Source organism: Rhopilema esculentum, chromosome 21 (genome assembly GCF_057945365.1).
Source record: "Rhopilema esculentum isolate cy_ngs chromosome 21, ASM5794536v1, whole genome shotgun sequence".
In the NCBI taxonomy this organism is placed as follows: domain Eukaryota; kingdom Metazoa; phylum Cnidaria; class Scyphozoa; order Rhizostomeae; family Rhizostomatidae; genus Rhopilema; species Rhopilema esculentum.
The window spans coordinates 5,958,842-5,980,141 of NC_142835.1; the positions used below are offsets into that span (position 1 = coordinate 5,958,842).

Below are 21,300 nucleotides of genomic sequence, written 5' to 3' on the forward strand. Positions count from 1 at the left end.
GGACATAATTCATATCGCTGTATAAATTTTTTTGGCAAAACCTACTTTTTATCCTTGAATCAACAGCCGCGCAAAAATAAATGGAGCAAATTTTTGCTGCGGTTAATTTTTGTGACTCTGGCACCCAGGGTACCTAGTCTTTTGACCCAAAACAAATTATGTTGACCCAAAACTTAAAGAATAAACATTATCCCGACAACCAGACAACATATTGCATTGATTTTGAGAGCTTTCAATAAATTATAAATGGAATTTGAAGCCTAAATGAATTACTTATTAGCTAAGCTAATAAACTTCAATTGTTTTACTTATTAAAGTTATAGCCGAACAATAATTCTTAACGACAGATGGTAAAAAACAGACTAACCTATCTACTTTAGCCTGCGTGCAGAGTCAGGCTAATCTACTTCTGTTTTTAAAGGACAGGACATACCTCGATCAGCTGGTCGACACTCTGCAGTAGAATGGGCTGACGCGACACATCTTTTAATTTCCCAGACTCAAATTTAAACCTACAGAAAAAAATTTAGAATAAAGCATGACGTCGTAGAATAGACCTATAGAGAGTCCACGTTATATCGGCAAAACATACACCGCAGAGCGTTGAGAAAAGTCGAGGGCCTAAAACCGAATGAAAAAAGGGTTTACTGGTGGTTCACTTCTGAATGTACTGCATTTTTGCAAAACGGGGGGATGCTAAAGCCCCCTAGCCCCCTGCTCCGCAGTGCCTTATATAGACTTTCTAAGTTGATGTCCTTAGGACACTAGGGAGGGCAAGTGGTGGAAAATCGCCCTCCTTGAGAGGTGGGGCAAGCGAAGAGAATTTTCCAAAGTCGCATTTAACGAAATAAAAACATCCTATACTCGAAGTGAATTTTTCAAGATAAAACGGATTGAAGGGGGAGGGGGGTGTCGTTGGCAAACAGCCCAAATTTTTCCCGCCCCTGGGTGGACATATTTTTTTGGTCATCGATTGCTTTGAGACTGACTAACTGGAAAGGGAAACAGGCTAACAGTTAAATAGGCGGTTAGTTAATTTTAGTTATCAGCAGGGAAAGAAAAACGGTAATACAATACAATCTAAATAAAGACAACGAAAATTGTTCTTTTTTGCGCGGGAAAATGGCAGGAAAGACAAAACAAAATCAACTAGAAAATTATATCTAGAGTTGAAGTCCGTCTGGGTCATTAAAAAAATAATTAAGATACCGCATTTAACTGATTTCTAGTTGAATGTCTTTTAATTAAGTTCGGACACTTGTGGCAACTGATTCACTTCCAAATCGTCTGTTGCAAACCGACAAAGAATGCCATATCAACTTAAAGTTGATGTCCAGACGATTTCGGCGCAGACATAATGATAAACATCGCAACAAGATTGGAAGGGGCAATAATTGCGCGCTCTGTACGTTAATCAACGAGGCCAGACTATGAAACCAAACAAGCTGTGGGCAAAAGTGTCAGCCAACGAAGTAATTGACAGTCTAATGCGGTGGATCGATTCGGTCTGCGGAGCAGAGCTGGCGACACAGGGTTAATTATACGGGGCAAAGTCGGCTAAAGGGCAGTCGCGTGCCAGATATGAATTTACACAAGACCAGAGCCGAATAAAATATTCATTTAGAGGCTATCAAAATTCACTTTTTTAACCAATTTCTTTTTTCGTGAGGTCACATTCTACGAAGAAGTTCTTCGATGAGGAAAAACACTTAGAAAATGATAAGATATGATATTCTGACTGTACGTATCAACAACAAGATTTAAATCAACTTCTTACGATCTCAGAACTACTTTTTACAGCTTCATTGAAAAATGGGTATATTCAGAACGTAAAAACCCTTCAAATTGGTATACCTTGTGAAGGCTACAAGGCGTCCATGATAGTCAATTCTAAAGTTTGCTTCCCAATGTTTTATTGAGTTTTTAAATCATGATCACAAATGTATACAAGGGCGTGTCGTTGAAAGGGGGATGGGAGGGGGAGTGACACCCCCTCCATTTTTCAAAAATTCCATTGGAAAGAGGGGCGTATCAGGGTAGGAGATTTTTTAGAACTCTAGAATAGGATAGGAATAGGATTTCTTAGGAATCTTTGAAGAAATCTTTCTCGAAAAATGGATTTTTTCAAAGGGGTAGGACGTTTTCATGGAGTGTCATCACGTGAATGACTTTCTTGTTCCAGTCTTCAAGTAAATTGCGGACACAGAGTGAATAGTGTAATACCATCCAGATTGTTTAGAATTTTGGTCGCTTATATCTGATAATAATAGAACAAACTAAATTTTTCTTCCGAGAACACCTAGCTATAAGAAGATAGGACTAGCAACGATACTACAATTAGTGGCGTATCTGGACCTTCCAAACCAGGGGGTGGTGTTAGGTGGAAGAAGTTTTTTATGCAAAGAACAATTTATTGACCAGGATATATATGAAAACAATTCTGTTTCTATTTTGCCAACCATTAGATGATTTCATTAACTAACTAACATGTCTAGTGAGGCAAACTGAGGGTGTCACAACAACCACCTCCCCCCTCCCTGTACCACTTGTCGTCAAATATGCCACTGATATAGATAAGTCAGAATAAACTTGATACATCGGTTTGGATGAGCTCAGAAGACATATCATTAAATATTTCATAAATTATTAAGCCTTAACGATGTGCGATTCCGGACGATTAATTGCTGATTCTGGTGAGCTCATTGGCGGAGGAAAGGTCACGAGTCCCTTACTCGCAATAATTAAATTTCAAGCGATTATTTTAAATCGTTGTCTAGTAAAAGGAGGAAAATGAAACATGCTTTTTCATGTTGAATAATGAGCTGTGGCGAAACGCAGGGAAAAGAAACAGTGAAAGGTGGCTCAAGAATTTGAAGAGTGGTAGGACGCCGAGCAAAATCACAGTTCTTAAGCTTTCACGGTATTCTGTCACTGTTGTCTGGTCAAAAATGAAAAGCGTAGCAATCCTTGGCGACCTGACATTACCAAGTATCTTATATCAAAGCTTCTAATCCAAAGCTGGCAAAACCATGCATGACTCACTAAGCAGAGGCAATGTGGTTTAAGGTTCATTACAATCTACTTCTTTTCAATTGAGCTTTTTTCCATGAACGTTTTTAATTCACTTTCGTATGTAGATTGTTATCTAGCACGTTATCAAACTAGTGGATAAAAGTCTTGTGGATAGAAGCGGGAAATTTGATTGTATCTTAATGGCGCCCAACGTGTACATAAAGGCTGCATGAAATGCACGAAGAGCATAATTGTTCCTTTGGTTGCGAAGGAAACACATAAAATAAAGGAAGAAAAAGGAAAAGATTCCGGCTGGCATTGATTCAAGACCGATCCCCATTCATTCAAGACCGGTCCGCATCTATCCAAGTGCGGTAATGCTTCAATACTGACTGTAGTCCAATCGGTCTGAGAATTGAGTTGCAGCGACAATATTGTGTACTATGCGAAGTGATATTGCACACCAAAGAGGTGCAACTCTGTTTTATACTTATCGTTGAGGACAACAGAGGTGGGAGAGCATAGCTGCAAGTAATTTATTCTTAAATGGAATAAAAGCCATAGGATAAATCATCATAATCTTGCCTTTAGCAAGGCGAGCCCCCCCCCCCCCAAAAAAGGTTTACCATGCCAGCCCGATAAAATGTAAACTTAATCCCTGACATCCATATCTGAAAATTCCAACCAGACCGAGAGGGTGAGGAATTGCCTGGGCATTATAGGAATATCCTTTTGGGCTGGTGAAATTTGTTTCAATTAGGGAGCCGAACACAGGCTGGGAAACATAAAGGAAAAAGGTTGTCAAATAAAAGAATGGGAAACAAAATGTGCTGTTACTTTTAAACTGTTGGATATAAAGAATTGAATTGCAATGTGGTACTCTAGATTACCTGGATTGTTTTCAATTTAGTGCAATACCAAGAAAGGGTAGACTTACTCCATGAGCCTCTGTTTCGCTACTGCCTCACTTTACTGACGCTACAACAGAGACTCATAATCCACAGAGACTCTGTTTTAGCGTCCGTCAAGTGAGGCAGTAGCGAAACAGAGGCTCGTGGAGTAAGTCTAAAGAAAGGGGCCAAAGTTGTCAGATTTGCGCGAACGAATGTAGAGGTTTAAGACAGAAGTAGCATTTTCCATTTGATAATATAAAATGGTTTTAAAAGATCCCACCTCAATTCTTCTGCATCTCTCATAAGATCAACCTGTGTGGTTCTTGACTGGAGTATTCTCGCTGACTGCACTGTGTTCTGTTTTAATGATTCCAGTATTTCTTTGGGCTTGAAGTCTTCAAGTAGTTCCTTACGATGAAAAAGATACAAAATATAAATAAGACATCCTTTTTAATAAGAAACCGAACCCTCATATGACAAAAAATAGGGAACCATAGCACCGCATTGCCCCCACCCAAAGAAACTGCTCGAAAATAATTCTTTAAAAGATGGAATAGAAATAGTTTTTTGAAATTTAGGCAGCATTTTAAGTTCAATAGTTCAATTACAAATACAGATTATAAAAAGAAGAGCTCTTTGCGACTGAATAAGTGTTCTCTTTCAAGACTTTTAGAACTAGAATCAAGAAAAAAAAGTGAGTTCTGACTCCGTGCTTAGTTTCAAATTAAAAATGCACGTTATATGTAAAACGAGGCAGATTGAATAGGGTTCGTGCTGATGGAAGATTTAAGACAATCAATGAAGTAAACGGCGTTCACAGGAATACAAACACAAACTCGAAATCAAATATTTAAAGTATAAAAAGAGCGACCTTTAGAAACATACGGATTCAAATACATAGAATATTCTCAGATATAAGAACCAGGTTCCATTACAAGTAACAAATTACATGAAATAATTAAATAATAAAGAATAAAATGAAATCATTCTTAATGCTTTGATGACGATTTTTGTCTGATGAGGATTTAACTTCAAATGTAAAAGAAACTTTTTGAACATCAAATTTTGCTATTTGTTTTTTAAAGCATTGTTTATCTTCGTTTCGCATAGAAAAACGACAGATAAAAAAAGAGTTGTGAAAAGAGCGTGTGTTTAGAAATGGGTCCATGGTTAAAATATGCCTCTGCCACAAAACATCAACGTTCAATAATTCCCTTGATTTTTTATCTTATAAACCTCCAAAAATAGAGGTGGCATCACAACCATCGATTATTTAAAAATAGTTTGAAAAAATATCAGGGTGATACAGAAATCGCCACCAATGGATTGAATTTGAGACCAGCCCATTCTCAAACTAGAAGAAAGAATTTTCCTGCCTACTGAGACTCTCGATGGTCCCAAATGGCCAATTACGAACGATGACCATTCACTGAAAACATTAAGTTTATTGAATAACCTAATGACAGTAACTTTTTAAAGGCCAAATCAAGTTACAGTTTCAATGGTTTGGTTCCTTCAATTATCAAATTAAGCAATATAGATAAGTCTAATTAATAACAGTGGACGCCAAACGGTGGGATGTGGTTAAAATTTCTACTGTTCGAAGACGTGAGTATCAGCGCGTGGTTTATAGAAACATGTCTCTTGGTCCTATCCCATCTGGTTTGCTGAAATTAAAAATAAAATGTGCCTTATTTACCTTTAGGCTGAGGCTTTCTAAGACGCCTTTGGCTGCTTTAAGAGAAACCTGTCTAATGGTTTTCATGAGAAAACAGTCTTCTTAATATATTATTCGATGCATTAATACCCTCGTCTCATTTGTGTTTAATTTTAGCGTTGAACAGCCGAAAATGTAGGAGATTATATGAAATGTAGGATAACATTGTAATGAAAATAACTGTTGCATTCATCATATAGTATTTATGGACCATTTAGTTATCTATTCTGTTTAGGCAGAGCTATACACCCCTTGGTGTATAGAACAGGACGGTCCTCAAGTTTCAACTTATTGGAGAGGTGCAAAAGCTGCGATCTCCTTTGATCGGTTAAATTTAACAGACCTATTTATAGACTATCAATAAGCTGTGGTTTGAGAATAAAATACATGGGTAAAGTTGGTGAGAAAGTTTGGCTCCGTATAATCATTAGGAATAGATATGCCTTGTTCTTTATAGTACAAAGCTTTTTTTAATAAACGGGTTGTGGTGTCTATAAGACTAAAACGTGATGCCCTATGTTGCTTTTCTCGACAGTCAATAACTTTTAATATAACAAATTAAACATTGGTCAAAAAAATTCTTCTGATTCGCACTTCCTGGTGCTTCAGCATTTCTGACGTTTTCGGGATAAGCTTACAATAACAACAAGACTTATTTCTCATAAAAAAGATATATCATTTTGGTAAAAGATATACTTCTTTGTTGACATCTCTACCAGTTCTCGGTTACAAATAGGCTCAATGGCAAAATATTTCAAACAAAATACATCTTCACCCGAATATATATTGCTCAATTGGAGAATATGGGAAAGGGCCCGGGTGACCTATAGCAAAGCTTAGCGAGGGAAAGGAGGGACAGGCGAAGAAAGAGGGTGAGGTAAAGCATTTGATTATGGCTTTGACAAAAGAGAGGATAAAAGAGTTCGGGGAGCAGGAAGAGGCTAAAGTATTCTTAGAAAGCGTCTCATCGTTCACACGCTCTTAGAAGGGAAGAGATTCAAATAAAAATTTTTTAGGAAAAAGTGCTTTGGAAATCATAATGTCAGTCCTATTGTTCAATTGCAAAATGTCTTGCCTTTAGTGTTTTCAGTCGTTCTTTCGGGTCGTTACGCAAAATGCAGTTCTAGCAACAGGCCCTTTTGCTACGCCTTGTGCAGATAAAACATAAGAATAACAAACTTTAGTCATCCTCACCTCAAGTTTAGTCCATAACTGATCCTTCAAGCGACGTTCATCCTCGTCACTAGGAAACAAAATATAAACATCAGCTCAACAAATTAAATCTCTGATTATGAAACTCTTCTAACGCACATCTGGTCTTCAAAGTAAAGTGTTTCTAATGTTTTCTTAATTCATGTAGATATTGAGTTTATTCAAGAGCTAAACCTGCGCAAACAGCTGTCTGCAACGATGCTAGGCCCACGAACTTAATCGAACACTACAACAGTTAATCGTTCGTTCTCATTTATATGGAATGAACATTCATTTTGAACTGTATAAGTTATTCAAAGCCTTTATCAATATAAATGCAAAGAGGTTTCTATCTGAGAGAATTTGTTGATTTTCAGTTACAGATGATTTTAAGTTTAAGTCCTTTGACTGCAGGGACCCGCGATATGAGAATCGTTTGCAGTTTTGGCACTCCTTCGACAGCCTAATAGCCCTTGAAAATGAAGAAGTCACATTGGTCTTGTCATATTCAAGATTCTAGTTCTGGTAGAAAATGATGTGTGTTAGAAAAAACATCCCGAGTATCTTTAAGGTTGGAAGCTAAATCTTCAATTGAGATGATCATTTCAACGTGGAACAAAATCAGGGAGAAAATTTTTTGATAACTAGGCAGAGACTGCTCTCTAAAAAAACGAGAGTTATTGTTTTTTAACTGACTTCGAAATCTTTCAACTAAACTGCAACATCTCCATGAAAACATCAAACTACATAAGGACCGAAGGCAGATAAAAAGGACAATGTTATCATCACAGCTCACTACCGCACATTACTTTCTTTGGCAACAGTTGAGCCTCGGTTTCTCGAAGAGATAAGAGACCAGAGAACTAGCATGACGATGCACCGGTTTGAAAAACCAACTGTAGTTGTTGGGAAGATGAGCGAGCGAGTCTTCTAATGTGCGAGGCAAGGCCCCCTTCTGAAGTCAAAGACACTGCGTAATAATGACTAAGTTCCATACGCGTGCTCTTTGAGTCTGTTACCGGGTCTTGCCTCGCTCATTTAATGATTCTACTCCTCTTGTTCATCTCACCAACGACTTGGGTATTTTCTAGCTAAAATATAAAAAAAGACAGGCACGGCGCCACTGTTCGGGGTGGGGGGGGGCTGTGGCTGAAGCCCCCTTTTTCAGAGATCAAAATTTTTCTACCGTCCTTTCTATTATTTTTAAAACAGAGTATGAAATCAAAAAAAAGAACAAAGTGCTTATATACTGCTTGATTTTATTTGATCTATTTACTAAGCTATTGAGGTATATTTATCATTTGTTTTTTATTTGCATCAATTCAGTAAATAACTCTCGTTGCAATGTCATTTTTTATGTGTAATCGTGGCCTACTGAAAATACTCGAGAAAAAGAAGATGCACATGTGTGTTCAGTAAGTAAAATTCTCTCAGTCAATTCAACTGGAGATGCATTTTTAGCCATTCTAGAAGGCTTGATTTCAAAATTTTTTCTTTCGCGTCGGACCCAACCATGGTGGGTCCTCCTATGTCACTAAATTTGATTATTAGCCCTCCCAGGTTCATTTTCGTGGTGCCGTCTTGGAAACCAGTCCCAGCTCCGTTCTAGTACTAGCAGACTTCCTTGATAACAAGCTTGATGTGCATTCACAAATTTTTCCACCTCAAACTTAGATTAATTGTCGAAATACAAGTATAACTCGCATCACTATCAAAAGTCAACCTCGTATTCAAGCTAGCAACCTTGTCGAAAGATGCTGCTTACTCCAATGATATAGAAGCGCAATTGACTTACTCCCCTCCAAACTGTTTGGCCTAGACCAAAATGTACATGCGCAGTTAGGTACTTCAAGATGCTTAGTTCTGTTGCGAACTGTGAATGTTTTTCGTCTTATTAGGGTTTATTTGGATTTGTTATAGGATCAAAAAGCAAATCCATCAAAGAGCGCTAGAACAGATATCTTATTAGGCTAATCTCGTAGTCTTAATATTATCGCGATGGAGATAACTTAATCAAATTAAAGCACTTAAATGCAATTCTAGCTGCATCCTTTTAAATTGTCTACATTAACAATATGTCTGGAAATGTCGAAAAAACAGGAGCTTGCTGGTATTTTTTTCTTTCTGGGGAGAGTTATACAAGGGACACCGGCGCACATATTTATACTGGGAGCCTCTAGACAAGGGAGACTCTTATGGCAGTTTGCCACCATTATCTTGAAACCACAGCCTCGGTATCATACTTCAGCGTAAAATGGAGGCCACGGCCCCCTCAGCCCACCCACCCCCCAGCTCAAGTATGCCTGTAAACAGTTGTTAAAAATCCTCGACCTCTTTCTTTTATTTGTCATTTATTGATCTTCAACCGTCTACAAACATACTACAACTAAAAAGAATTGCTAAAAATTCAGAATAAGCAACAAACGCAACCCAAGACTATGTTGGAAATTTCAAAATACATAATACTTATTAATATTAATATCATTTATTTTTTTTAACTTTACTTAAAATCTAAAATCAAACCACAAGCTTGTCTACTTAAAATCTAACAAATGACAGGCTTTTTGTACAGGCTCTTCTGGGCAGGGGTGCAGATTATTGGGGTGTTTTAGGTAATACACCCCAAAAGTCTGTTTACAACGAGATAATGATTGTCCAGATTACAGCTAATGGATAGTTATCTTTTTTTGCTAGAATTGATCTCGGAGATTGGGTCCATTCTCGTTTTAAGTCACACCCTTTCTACAGTTATTGTTATTAGCGCTCTTGCTTCTATGAAATTTTTTTAACAACACGTCCCTTTTCAAGGACCTTTGCCTAGGATGCTGGCTCTATTTTCCAGACTAATCTAACTGTTTTTCCCATTAGATTTATTTTCTTAACTAATCAAGCACAATCAACAGGGTACGTTGTTTGTTTGCTGTTGACAAAAATAATCGAGAATAATTGGTGTTTTTACTTATCATAGACTTTGAACAAACTAATGTTTTCTTAGCGTTTTTCATGTTTTGGTCTTTAGGTATAGGCATAGAAATAGGTATAGGTTGATTACATCATACTTCTTTGAATTGATTACCTCCTTTTTGCAAGTTTGTCACTGTTTGCAAGAGGCTCAAGGACCAACAAAGGCAAGAGGCTCAAGTGACTCCGCCGGACTCCACCACTGCTGCACCTAGAGAATCACGCTCTGGGCGGCGCCAAAATGGGGGCTAGGGGGCTTCAGCCCCCCCCCCTACTTTTTTGCAAAAAGTGTTTTCTAAGGTAGGTAAAAAGAATGAAAAAACAGAAATAGAAGAAACAACTAGTGCGGTAAGTCCTATTATTGCTCAATTTCCATGAAATAGAGGTCTATGGGGCCATATAAAGTAATAAATTCCACTTTAAGACTGGAATTAATCAAACGTACTAAAAGCATGCTTAAAAAGTAGCAAAATGTTTTAAACGATTGCAAGAAAATGACTGCAAGAAATATTCTGAAATGAATTTTAAGGTTATCTCCAGGCCGTGGCCGCAAAAATTTTCTGCTCGCTTCGCTCGCAGGAAAGCCTCTGCTTGCTTTCAGGGTTTCCTAGGGCCTCTCAAAACTTCTCGCCGACCCTTCCAATGTACAGCTAGCATAACGATTGCCCCATAAAATCAAAGACATATAAAAGTTCTTTAGTCTAATGAAGCTATCAACTCGAGCCCCTCCCCTTTGAATTTGTTGGCGCCGCCCCTGGAATCCTACTGATACCTGTGCGCTTAGACATTATTTTAAAGCCTTTATTGCTTCATTCATTTGCAAAGCTTCAAAACACTCTGACGTCAACTCTCAGTTACCTCTGCAGGCAGCGGTATCTTGAAGACCGCCAACGAAGAAAATAGAATAACACAAAGCATCTTGTTTCGAGGTGGTCGGCCTCTTGTAGGTAGAAAATAAAAAACAATGAACATACAAACCTTCTATACAGCAATATCCATATCATAAATAAATTAGGTAACGATGTCATACAACTCTATTTTTAGAATTTTTGGAAGATATTCCAGTAATCAGAATAAACACTGTTGTGAAGGAGAAAGATACAGTTCATCCTTTCACTCGTGCCCCGACTTCCAGGCCTGGGCACAAGTGAAAGGATTAACCCGATGTTTCTTCTTTACAACAAACACTAAAAAATAGATCTAAATGTGACAAGGCAGTTATATCTGGAATTTGATAAGTTATTGCTCTATACGTTCCAGAAGTGGAAACCAAATTTTTCAAAACGATTCAATTTAATGATGTCAACGAAAGCAGGATTACATCGTGCAAACTAATTAATTTGTGCTGTAGCTAACTTTAATTATCAAATCTCAGCCAAACCACATTAACAGCCCGACATTTCTTAGCCATAGTTATTTGGCTAAGAAAGTTAAAGTTATTTGAAAATGTTCTCCAACACTAAATGTTTCAAATTGAGCAATTTTGAAAGTAGATTTGCTGAGGTAATATTATAGTCGTCTGATTCAAAAGAGAAGCTCTTCTAGAGAAAACCAGATATTTACTGGAACTTGAGAAAGCTTTTTGTTTTTCTACTTTAGCATTCGATTCTTTAATGTGCTGTGCAAATGACTTTAAAAAAGGACAAAAATCCCATTAATAAATCATAATAAAGGGTAAATTCAAAAATGTATATTTTCTGCCTGATGAGCTGTGTTTTTTTAGAACCACAGTTAACTCGAATGTTAGAAATCCTGTCAAAACCTTTTCTTAGATACGGAGTCCAGAGAAGTGTCTATTCTTTTCCTTTATGTCAAGACGAACAAGAAAAAGCTTTTCAATCAGGGGGCAACCTTCTTGGAGTCAAAGAGCATTCGCATGGATCGAAGTCATTATCACGTATGCTCTTTGACCCCAGGAAGGAAGGTTGCCTCACATTTAAAGATTTTCGCGCGCTTGTCTCACCAAAAATTTCGGATGACCCTTTTGAGCTCCGAATATTTTAGCGCGCTTGTCTCACCAAAAATTTCGGATAACCCTTTTGAGCTCCGAATATTTTAGCGCGCTTGTCTCACCAAAAATTTCGGATAACCCTTTTGAGCTCCGAATATTTTAGCGCGCTTGTCTCACCAAAAATTTCGGATAACCCTTTTGAGCTCCGAATATTTTAGCGCGCTTGTCTCACCAAAAATTTCGGATAACCCTTTTGAGCTCCGAATATTTCCGCGCGCTTGTCTCACCAAAAATTTCGGCTAACCCTTTTGAGCTCCGAATATTTCCGCGCGCTTGTCTCACCAAAAGTTTCGGATAACCCTTTTGAGCTCCGAATATTTCCGCGCGCTTGTCTCACCAAAAATTTCGGATAACCCTTTTGAGCTCCGAATATCTAACCAGTTTTCCAGATCCTTTGATTGAAAGCAGAGGTAGAGAAACCTCATTGGACAGACCTATACATTCAAGTTAGGGATCTGGAACACAGGCTGCGAAATCTTCCACGATGAAAAATAATTAACCAAAGGTGGTTTTGGGCGTGGCAGTTCGGTTGCGGTTGTTTGCGAAAACTCAAGCCAAAAAAATATTCTTACCTGGTTCTCTCATTAACCTCTTGCAGTAATTGTTTCTTCTTGAGGACAATTATTTGCTCACAAGCATGACGGATCTTCCTCTAAAAAGTTGTAAATAACTATTAACAGGCATCTCTAACTAATTCTATTCAATTTTCACTGAATAATTCACAAAATTCTATAAGCAAATAGGTCCAATTTCAAGAGAAGGCAGCTGTTTCACCATGCTATCCGGTATAAGAAATTTTCATACTAATTCAACTACAAAGCTCTAAAAATCTAAAAACCATATCGTTTTAAACATGTTAGAAGTTTTTTCGTCTGACCCTCCTCAGAGTGACGTTTTATCCTCTAAGGAGTGACAGACGAAAAATCTTTTAGTATGTTGTAAAATGTTTGCTTTTTTCAAAGCTACTTTCGAATTTTGTATCGTCGAAAAATTGTTTGCAGTCATCTTTTTGCCTCCATTCTTATCTGATATGAACTTTGTATTGTAATAAAGAGGTAAAATGATGTGGTAAAATAAAAAACATTCTTTTTGCGTTAACTTATTCTTCCTACCAAAATTTATGAACAAGGTGTAAACAACATTAATCAATGTGTACAGCTCAGGTCTTTTTTTGGCAATATCTAAGCCAATTTGCGACATCTTTCATTGATTTTGCACATCTCGAGGTATTTCATGCCGTAGTCAAAGTAAAAGAAATCTGAAAACATTTTGTGACGTAATCAGTTTGCCATTCTTCTACTCGACAAACAATTTTTGAAGCAATAACTTCTCAAAGTTTATCGTGTATAGAATAAAGTGATTTTAAGTATGAACTAAAAATAATCTTGAAAGTAAGTCACTCCGTGTCAGTGGATGGAAAGTTCTAAAATTGGAACCTCATCCAGTTATTGATCTAGCTCAAGATAGATTAGATGCCCAGTATATACTGCATGACTCATGTTCTATATAAATAGAAACTTTCAGCGACACGCCCAATGTTTTCCAAAGCACTTATTTGTAAGGCTGAGCCTTAAAAGCCTGATGAGTAAGCAGCTCAGGAAAAGTATACCTTGGTTTAACGGGATTCAATGGACAATGCTGTTGATTAAACATGGAGTATCTAACAGGTTTCTTTCAAGTACAAAAAACTACAATCAAATGATTCATAAAATCCATCATTAAAAGGAACACAGTTATTTATACAATCTTATCATGAATAAATTGATTTTTTGACAAAGCTTGCCGAGCAGAGCATTAACGTACTTATAATGCACCATTAATGAAATAAGAGCCACCCTTTGATACGTCAAAAGCTTTGCGCTTTGGGAGGGGTCAATCGTTTCAGACAGTTGATAACAATAGTGTATTGAGCTAACGATAGATCTAAAAATTCCGTTTGCAACCAAACAATAACCACATTGAGATGAGAAATAAACATGTATTTCAATCACTTGATCGCCGTCAATTGGATATTGATGCTTAGAAGGTTGAATCTAAAGAGAAAAAACCAAACAAAATGTCTGCTTCTTGCAGTGAGGACTGAGCCTCGCGTCTTCCTGAAATGCCGTTTTGACTGAGGGACGAATAAATCCACAAGAATCTCGTACATCTTTGGTGGAATAGAATATCCTATTGTTTCATTTGAAAATCCCTGGAAATCCTTTTGTTTTTATGGATATTTCATGCACGATCCGTCGCGAGGGAGGGAGTAAGCACGTGACATAGACCTGCAACTTGTTTACTTGGTGAATACGGTTGCGAAAGCTAATTTGATTAGCGGGAAAATTACACACATTGGTTGAATTGAATTTTCTCTCTTCAAATTTAGAGGCCTGTTAGAAACCCTTAGTTAGTGTATCCTGGGCATACGAGACTAGCCTATTTCCCAAATAACTTTGAATTAATTGACAAATGCTTGAAAATATAATAACAAAACAGATAGCCGATGATCAAAGCTATAAATAGCTCCAAAAACTGGATTTTAATCATGCTGAAATCATGCAGGAATCAAATATGTTTCAAGATTGATATAATGAGCACACTGCGTCGAGGGATAAGTCATCTCAAATCATACTTACTCCTTAAACTATGGGTTTAACATTAACTGCTTTGTAAGCTGTTTCCAAATCCTATCAAAATTTGCAATTCGTTTCATCTTGAAAGCGATAAATCACGTAAAATGCTTTTATACTGTATAACCCTTTTGAGTTACCAAAAAATATAGGTCTTAATCTGCTGACAATAAAAGGATTAAAAACATCTATTGTAAAAATCTAGTTTGAGTAGTTGAAAAACACTGTAGAATTATCGTTCAATAAGTATGTCAATATTTGAGCTCTACAATGACAGAAAAGAGATTTTGAGCTTACATTTACTCTATTTGGAATAAAAGGTTTGATTAATTATAAAAGATGGGATAATGCTCAAGTGAAATCATCTTTGCGAATGTCAAATCAATTGTGGGTGGATTATTATAAGTAAAAGTAATATTAAATTCCACGAAGGATGTATTCACAAAGGTTGGAGCAGTGCCACAAAGCATTTCATCGTGGCTATAGAAATGATGCCAAAAAACAGCAAAAAACTTTTATTAGTCTACAGAAAGGCTTTCTCAGCCTGATTGAGGCATCTGTCAATGAACTGTTAGCCAATCAGTAAGCGTGATACCACTCGGACGCTTATGATTGGCCATACATTGATTGATAGGTGGCTTAGGTCATTTCAGTGTGTGTCGCTTGCCTTTATGTAGGTTTCATTAAAAGGCAGTTTGTTTCTACAAGAAATATAATACCGGTTTGATTCGATTCGGCTTTGCTTGGTCTGAACTAATCGACGCACAAGTAGCTTGGTGTAAGCCAATCAAATAGCAAAAAAGCTGTAGTAATGTCATCCGGTTTTAAACATCGTGGATACAGCTTAATCCCTTATTTTTGCCCCAAACACCTCAGTTTTGACATGGTCATGACCCCCCGCTTATTTGAATCCTCTTAGCCCCTTCAGTCCCAATGTCATAATTCTTAAGGTGGTTAGAAAATACCTTTATTTCATAACTTACTTCACAGGCTGGCTCAAGGTCTGCACTTCTGTGTGGCTGATCATTGGATCCTTGAAGCTTGCTAAAATATGTTTTTTCTTTTGTGTCCCTAAAAAGGCAAATTCGATTTGAGAAATGTTTCAAATCCACGTATTCCTTTGATCAGGTCAAGAAAAAAGCTTATCCTTCCATCGGACAGTACCATTAGATGTTAAACCCTCCTGAGCAAAACATTAAAAGAGCGTGGTTTGGGTGTGGTACTTAAGATGCTTTCGTTTCAATGGTCTTCTTTACAGTTACATATGTTTGAAAGCATTGATCAAAATATAATCTTCTAAGTATGGAAGGCAATAAATGAACTGCTGAGGAACTGCCGAAAAAGAGAACAAGATGCTAAATCAGCTGATTCCGTAACTTCGCTGTGACTGATAAGTGCATTTATCTGTGAATAATAAAATATGATGAAATGAAGAATTATCAAGAAAATTATCTAAAATATAACTATACACTTCAGTGATGAGCTAAACTAGCAAATCACTTTCAAACTTAATGAAGAGACTGGCAGTATTAATTTACTACTCAAATACACATTGCAATCATTTCCATCGACTCGTTAAATTGCTTATCTTTCTGCATAGTATTTGCATGTTTTGCCTATCGTTTTATATCCGTACGCACTTAATAAAATCTTCGATCCGTGCAAGCAACTTAGAACGGTTCCAGTTTTCCTTAATAACCTCTCAGTTCTTAACAAAGAGTAAATATTTTTGCAGTAAAAATCTTTTTATATCATTCAGATCGGGACGGATCGATTCGTTTTTCACGGAAAGCATAACAACATTTTTGCTCTATTTCCTTTGCGAAGTTAAAGCTATTCTTGAAGTGAAACCTTTTCCTGAAGTTAGAATCCCTTTTTCATATACGCTTTTTATGCAACTCATTGCAAGTAATGAGCCTTGAGTTGAAATTCAATTATATCCCCGATCATATTGTCAATGCTTGATGATAAAAAATACAAACAAGATAATGAATCAGAACGTTGGCGTACTGTTCCTTGCAAAACCCCGCAGAGGCTATTGTGACGATAGGCGAAAGTAGCCTTAATTACGAAATAACACCACACTTATCAAAAATTCAACTTTAACTCCCTATAATAACATTACAATTAGCCTGAATTCATCTATTTCCGGAGACAATATGGCTTAAGAGGCAAACATGCTGATTCATCTAACTTCTGTTTAGTAGTTTAATCTTGTTTGATTGAATTATCGTCATTACTGTTAAGACATTTACGAATTAATGTCCTTTAATTATTTGTATTTTAGTGACTTGATCCTTTCTATGATATCTATAATCCACGCAGCAAGTGATCGCGTACTACGTCAAAACATCACTTTCGACAATGAAGAAAAATATTTGCTCCTGAAAATAATGTCTTTCATTAAAAAGTTAGGAGTGGGAATAGCCAGCAACAATTTCACTGACTTGCAGCTAAGGGATTTTATGAAAGTTTTTAGTCTTAAAGGCAATGCGATAAAGCTCTTTCATAGGTACTCAATACTATTTCTGACATGAACAAAGCAAAGCTGTACCCTTCTGCCACGGCCTTTGAGAACAAAAGGTCGCTGCCTACTAGTTAGGGGCCTGGAGCACAGGCTAACAACATACTGCTAGACTTAATGGGACGCCTGAATGGGGTTACGTGGCATATGCCACTACATTTCTGTCTAGAAGATTTCCTGCATCCAACGCAAGATCATGAGGCTACCATCAAAGCTTCTACAGTGCAGTAATAACAAAACAAGTTCAACACCAACAGGGCATTGAAAAATAAAAATACCATGATATTAAAAACATAATGAGAAGAATAAAAGAGAAACGAGTCGCAACGCTCTGTGTTACGTGTTACCATGGAAAGGATTAAGCCAGTAAGGCAAAGCTAATTGCGTAATGAACAAAAGTAAGGATTCTTCTCTACCTAAATAGCTTCTAAAAGAGAAGAAAACCCATCTTGACAGCTACAACAAATATTTCTTTTTTGTACAAACAACCATTGACACATTAGGACAAACCTAACTTCCCAGCGTCAAAAAGGTCTGTCATGAATTGTTATGCAATTGTTACAAAAGATCTACATTTTAAGTGTAACTTATTCTATAAAATTTTTTACGGTGGAAGATATAATTACTTGTGATGACTTTTATATCTGCAAACAAGAAGGTTGCTGTTGCTGTAAGCTTTAATGAGAGCAAAATATGATGACAGAACTGACGAGGTTTTAAAGAGACCTGTTTTTTAAGTAAAATTTTGTAGGCCAAATTCTTCTTGTAGGAATCACGGGAGCTCAGACAATGGAAAATATAATAGCTAAGTAGGAAATACAACGGCTTGAGAATAATGGCTCTCGTTTATGAAAGGGAATCGAATAAGGATGCAAAATCTTTAAAACTTAGAAAAAACTTAGAAAGCAGCAAATGACAGCTCTGACAATTCTGAACAGAGCCCAGACTTTGCTAGAATGATTGTTCAGAAAAAACGTTCTTTTATTGCTTGCCATAAATTGATACCTTGGAACTTGTTGGTTTCTACAGAAGGTTTCGATTATTTGTTCGACAGAGAAGTACTTTTCGAACACTTTGCAGAAAAACAAAGAAGGAATATAAAAACCCTATGAAATATTCACGTAATTGTTAATCTAAGAATACCTCTCCGGGAAGGCAGTTGGCTGACAAGATTTTCACTCCCTCTCTGTTCCATGAAGAGTGAAGCATTGTCTTCAGGAACGAATGGCACGCAAATGCCTTGAGGAGCCTTTTCCTATCAGTGGATGTTGTTGATCTCCGCGACAAAGGAACACTGTTATTTGGGAGGTGCACTGGGAGGTGCTTGGGTCAAAAATGGGTATGAGGTAGAAAAAGAGCACCAGAGAATATGACTTATTGTTCTGACTCTCTAAAAATTCCATTGAATGAGAAACGTAGCCCTACAGGCGTTGCACTGCCAAGGTGCACGATTAGTGTTTCATTGGACAATTCACTAAAATATCATATGATGAGTATGATGCTACCACGTCAAATGATCGATGCTTCAAATCATCGCTTATCCTCGCGCAAAGCTGGGTTAGAAAGACAACCTAAACTTGCATCGTACCAACATTTCACTGAACAACACTTAAAAGACCAGACTTGACCGTACGTCTTAACCACTTTCGACTGTCTTTCTACAAAACATTGGGCAACATTGAACCGAACCGAAAGTGTTGTTTATCAATATTGAACGTTTGTTCAGGCAACCATTCAACACATTTCAGCCAGGTATAAGGCAACAAAAGACCATTACACCTAATATAAGTTAGACATGCCTTCCCTCCTTGTCACTAGGTTTTATCTGCAAATATGCCCAAAAAAACAACCAGAGCCAGGAAAGACATAGCCTTGTTTTTCTAAAGGGGCGTAACATTTTAACATTTCTTCGTCATATTGTCTCTAAACATATCTAGACAGCACCCCCTAACATTGTAAAACTTTAACACCAACTTTGTGTAGGTATACACAATTCTAGGGAGGTTTCCGAACAAAATTCAAGCTATCCAAAGAATATTTGATTTTTCTTTAAGCTCTCGGAGTCAAAAGGCTTATTCAACAAGCCACCAGACTATCGGAGTATCTTCAGTGGTGAATTAAAAGACCACCGTATGACTGGTTTATCATGGGCACATGTGTGAACCTTGAAGCAAAGTGTTAAACGAACGGGTAAGGCTGTGGTGGATCTAATTTGATTTATGTGGGTTATGTTGAAATTACAAAGGGATGTTTTTGTGGGGCATGAGTGCAGGATATGTTCCGTGGATTAAATTACCATGTGTTTTGCTTTAAACAGCTTTTCGTAATTCTTCTTGACGCACCTTCATCAAATTTGGAAGATAGATGGGAGTAACATTTGTCCAAAGGGACGTCTAGCTTGAGTTTCTGCGAAGGAGCAATTAAAACAATCTACCTCGGAGCATTGAACAAATTTAGTAAGATAAAGAAAGGCGACAAAACAAAGTTTAGATGGTATAGTAGCAGATCTAATTCTGCGTTAATTTTGGGCAGGTTTCTTTAATTGCTTTGTGAGCCTTTGTCATTGCCTTATCATACATACAAAATCAACCAAAAAATTCAAATCAATAGCAGGAATAACATAAAAAAATTCACCTTCGAAGCTTTCTCCACTTTTCTAAGCGTGACTCGATCCTATTCGACAGTTCTTCAGAAATGAGACCATTTTCTCGCAAGCACAACGATCTTCCATTCAGTAGGGCAATTTTCGCTTGTAGTTCGTCAATTTGTTTTCTGCTATGGCTGATTTTGGATTCTAGAAAACAGTTAAATCGAAATAAGATCTGGTGTAAAATTATGGGGGCTTTACAAGGTAGATTTTGATTTCAATTGAAAGCACATATTTTCATCTACCATATTTCTACTTGCTACGAATGATTTAATTGTCAAAAAATAGCTGCTCAGAACCCTTTGATACTACAGGCAAGTGCGAGTTCTTTTTTAAAGAATCTCCAGGGGCTGACAAGGAAAATACCCCTTGCTCAAATAAATATATTACTTGAGTTTAATTTCAATTAAACATCATTTTTTAATTATCTACAAAACATGAATTGATAAGAAACAGAATTACGAAGAAAAAGAGAGAAAGGAAAAAATGATTGCAAAACACTATTTTGCGGTCATACTATGAATGTCATTTGCTAACGATGCTATTATTTAGTTCAGACTTTTATCCAGATTCAAGAAATTCCCATAACCCAGAATTCATGGCGGCCAAACGAATTATGACCAACACGAAGGCTAATAACAGCACAAGAAAGTGTCACGCCCAAAGCCTATTCTGCTTTAATTTCTTTCTGAGAAAGGTTTTCAGAACTTGATGATGTTGTCCGGAGGAAGGATGGGTAATAACTCCGGAGTTATTTCCAAAGTGCTATTGGGCATTTTGACACATATATTGTATTTAAAATGTTTAAACTTGACTTTTCGAATTAAATAGCTGACAGATATTCAAAAAATACTTAGAAACCATTAACAAAAGGAATAATTTAAATCATAGTTATTACCATGTTATAATGTTAACATAAAAATAATATTAAAAATTAGTCTTGAAAATTTCAGGCAAATAGCTGACGTGTCACAAGCCTCTGGCAAGAAAATTTATTGGCAATGGAAATTTCCTTCTGGTGTGTAATAAAGATTCCGTGACGTAAAAAGGATTACTTCTTACACAGCACCATTCAATTAGTAAGCTCGCCAAGAAGGTTCACACAACAGTACAAAATCTTCACAGTTTTTAACCCCCCCCCCCTTCCCAATTACAATAATACTTATAACCTATATTGCATGGTTGTCGGCAATTATCTTGAAAGCTGGGACATAAAATACTTTGAGTTGTACGTAGGGTGGGTGGGGGGGGCGGGGCTTCAAATTATTGTACGTTGTGGTGCTATTGTACCAAGCAACATTGTACGTTGCGGCGTTCCAACTATTTTTGTAAGGTTAATTGCATCTATCAGCAAATAAGTAGCAGCAACTTCAGGCCAAATATGCATACCCCTACTTGTTAAGCTTAATCTCAAAACTTTTGTGAGAAATGTTTCAAATTTTCAGTGCTAAAAATTCTCAATATCTATGAGAATTGAGTACACAAAGGTTCCGTAAAATTTCTAAAAACTTGGATAGTAGAAAATTGTAAAAATGCAGAAAAATGCAGGAGACAGTTTAAAGATTAAATTATACAAATGTATAAGGGGGTTTAGACGCAAGTTGGAGAAAGAGGGGCCAATTGAAGACCCATAACAAAAGATCTTGCAAAAGAGCTCCACTGTTTTGCAAAAAATACCAAGCCCTGTCTTGTCAACAGATAATATGAAATCTAACTTCAAACAGAAACATAT

General features: G+C 36.9%; 1 protein-coding gene across 3 annotated transcripts in view; it reads right to left on the reverse strand.

Moving 5' to 3' along the window:
• LOC148957632 (uncharacterized) overlaps positions 1–21,300 on the reverse strand; it is a 50,456-nt gene that overhangs the window by 18,123 nt on the left and 11,033 nt on the right. For all 3 annotated transcript variants that reach the window (XM_089115152.1, XM_089115153.1, XM_089115154.1), the window contains exons 3-8: positions 19,556–19,715; positions 15,381–15,468; positions 12,358–12,437; positions 6,817–6,865; positions 4,186–4,313; positions 434–512 (exon numbers count right to left, since the gene is read on the reverse strand). In XM_089115152.1, coding sequence (XP_088971278.1) covers positions 434–512; positions 4,186–4,313; positions 6,817–6,865; positions 12,358–12,437; positions 15,381–15,468; positions 19,556–19,715 — 584 coding nt within the window. The remainder of the gene's footprint in view (positions 1–433; positions 513–4,185; positions 4,314–6,816; positions 6,866–12,357; positions 12,438–15,380; positions 15,469–19,555; positions 19,716–21,300) is intronic.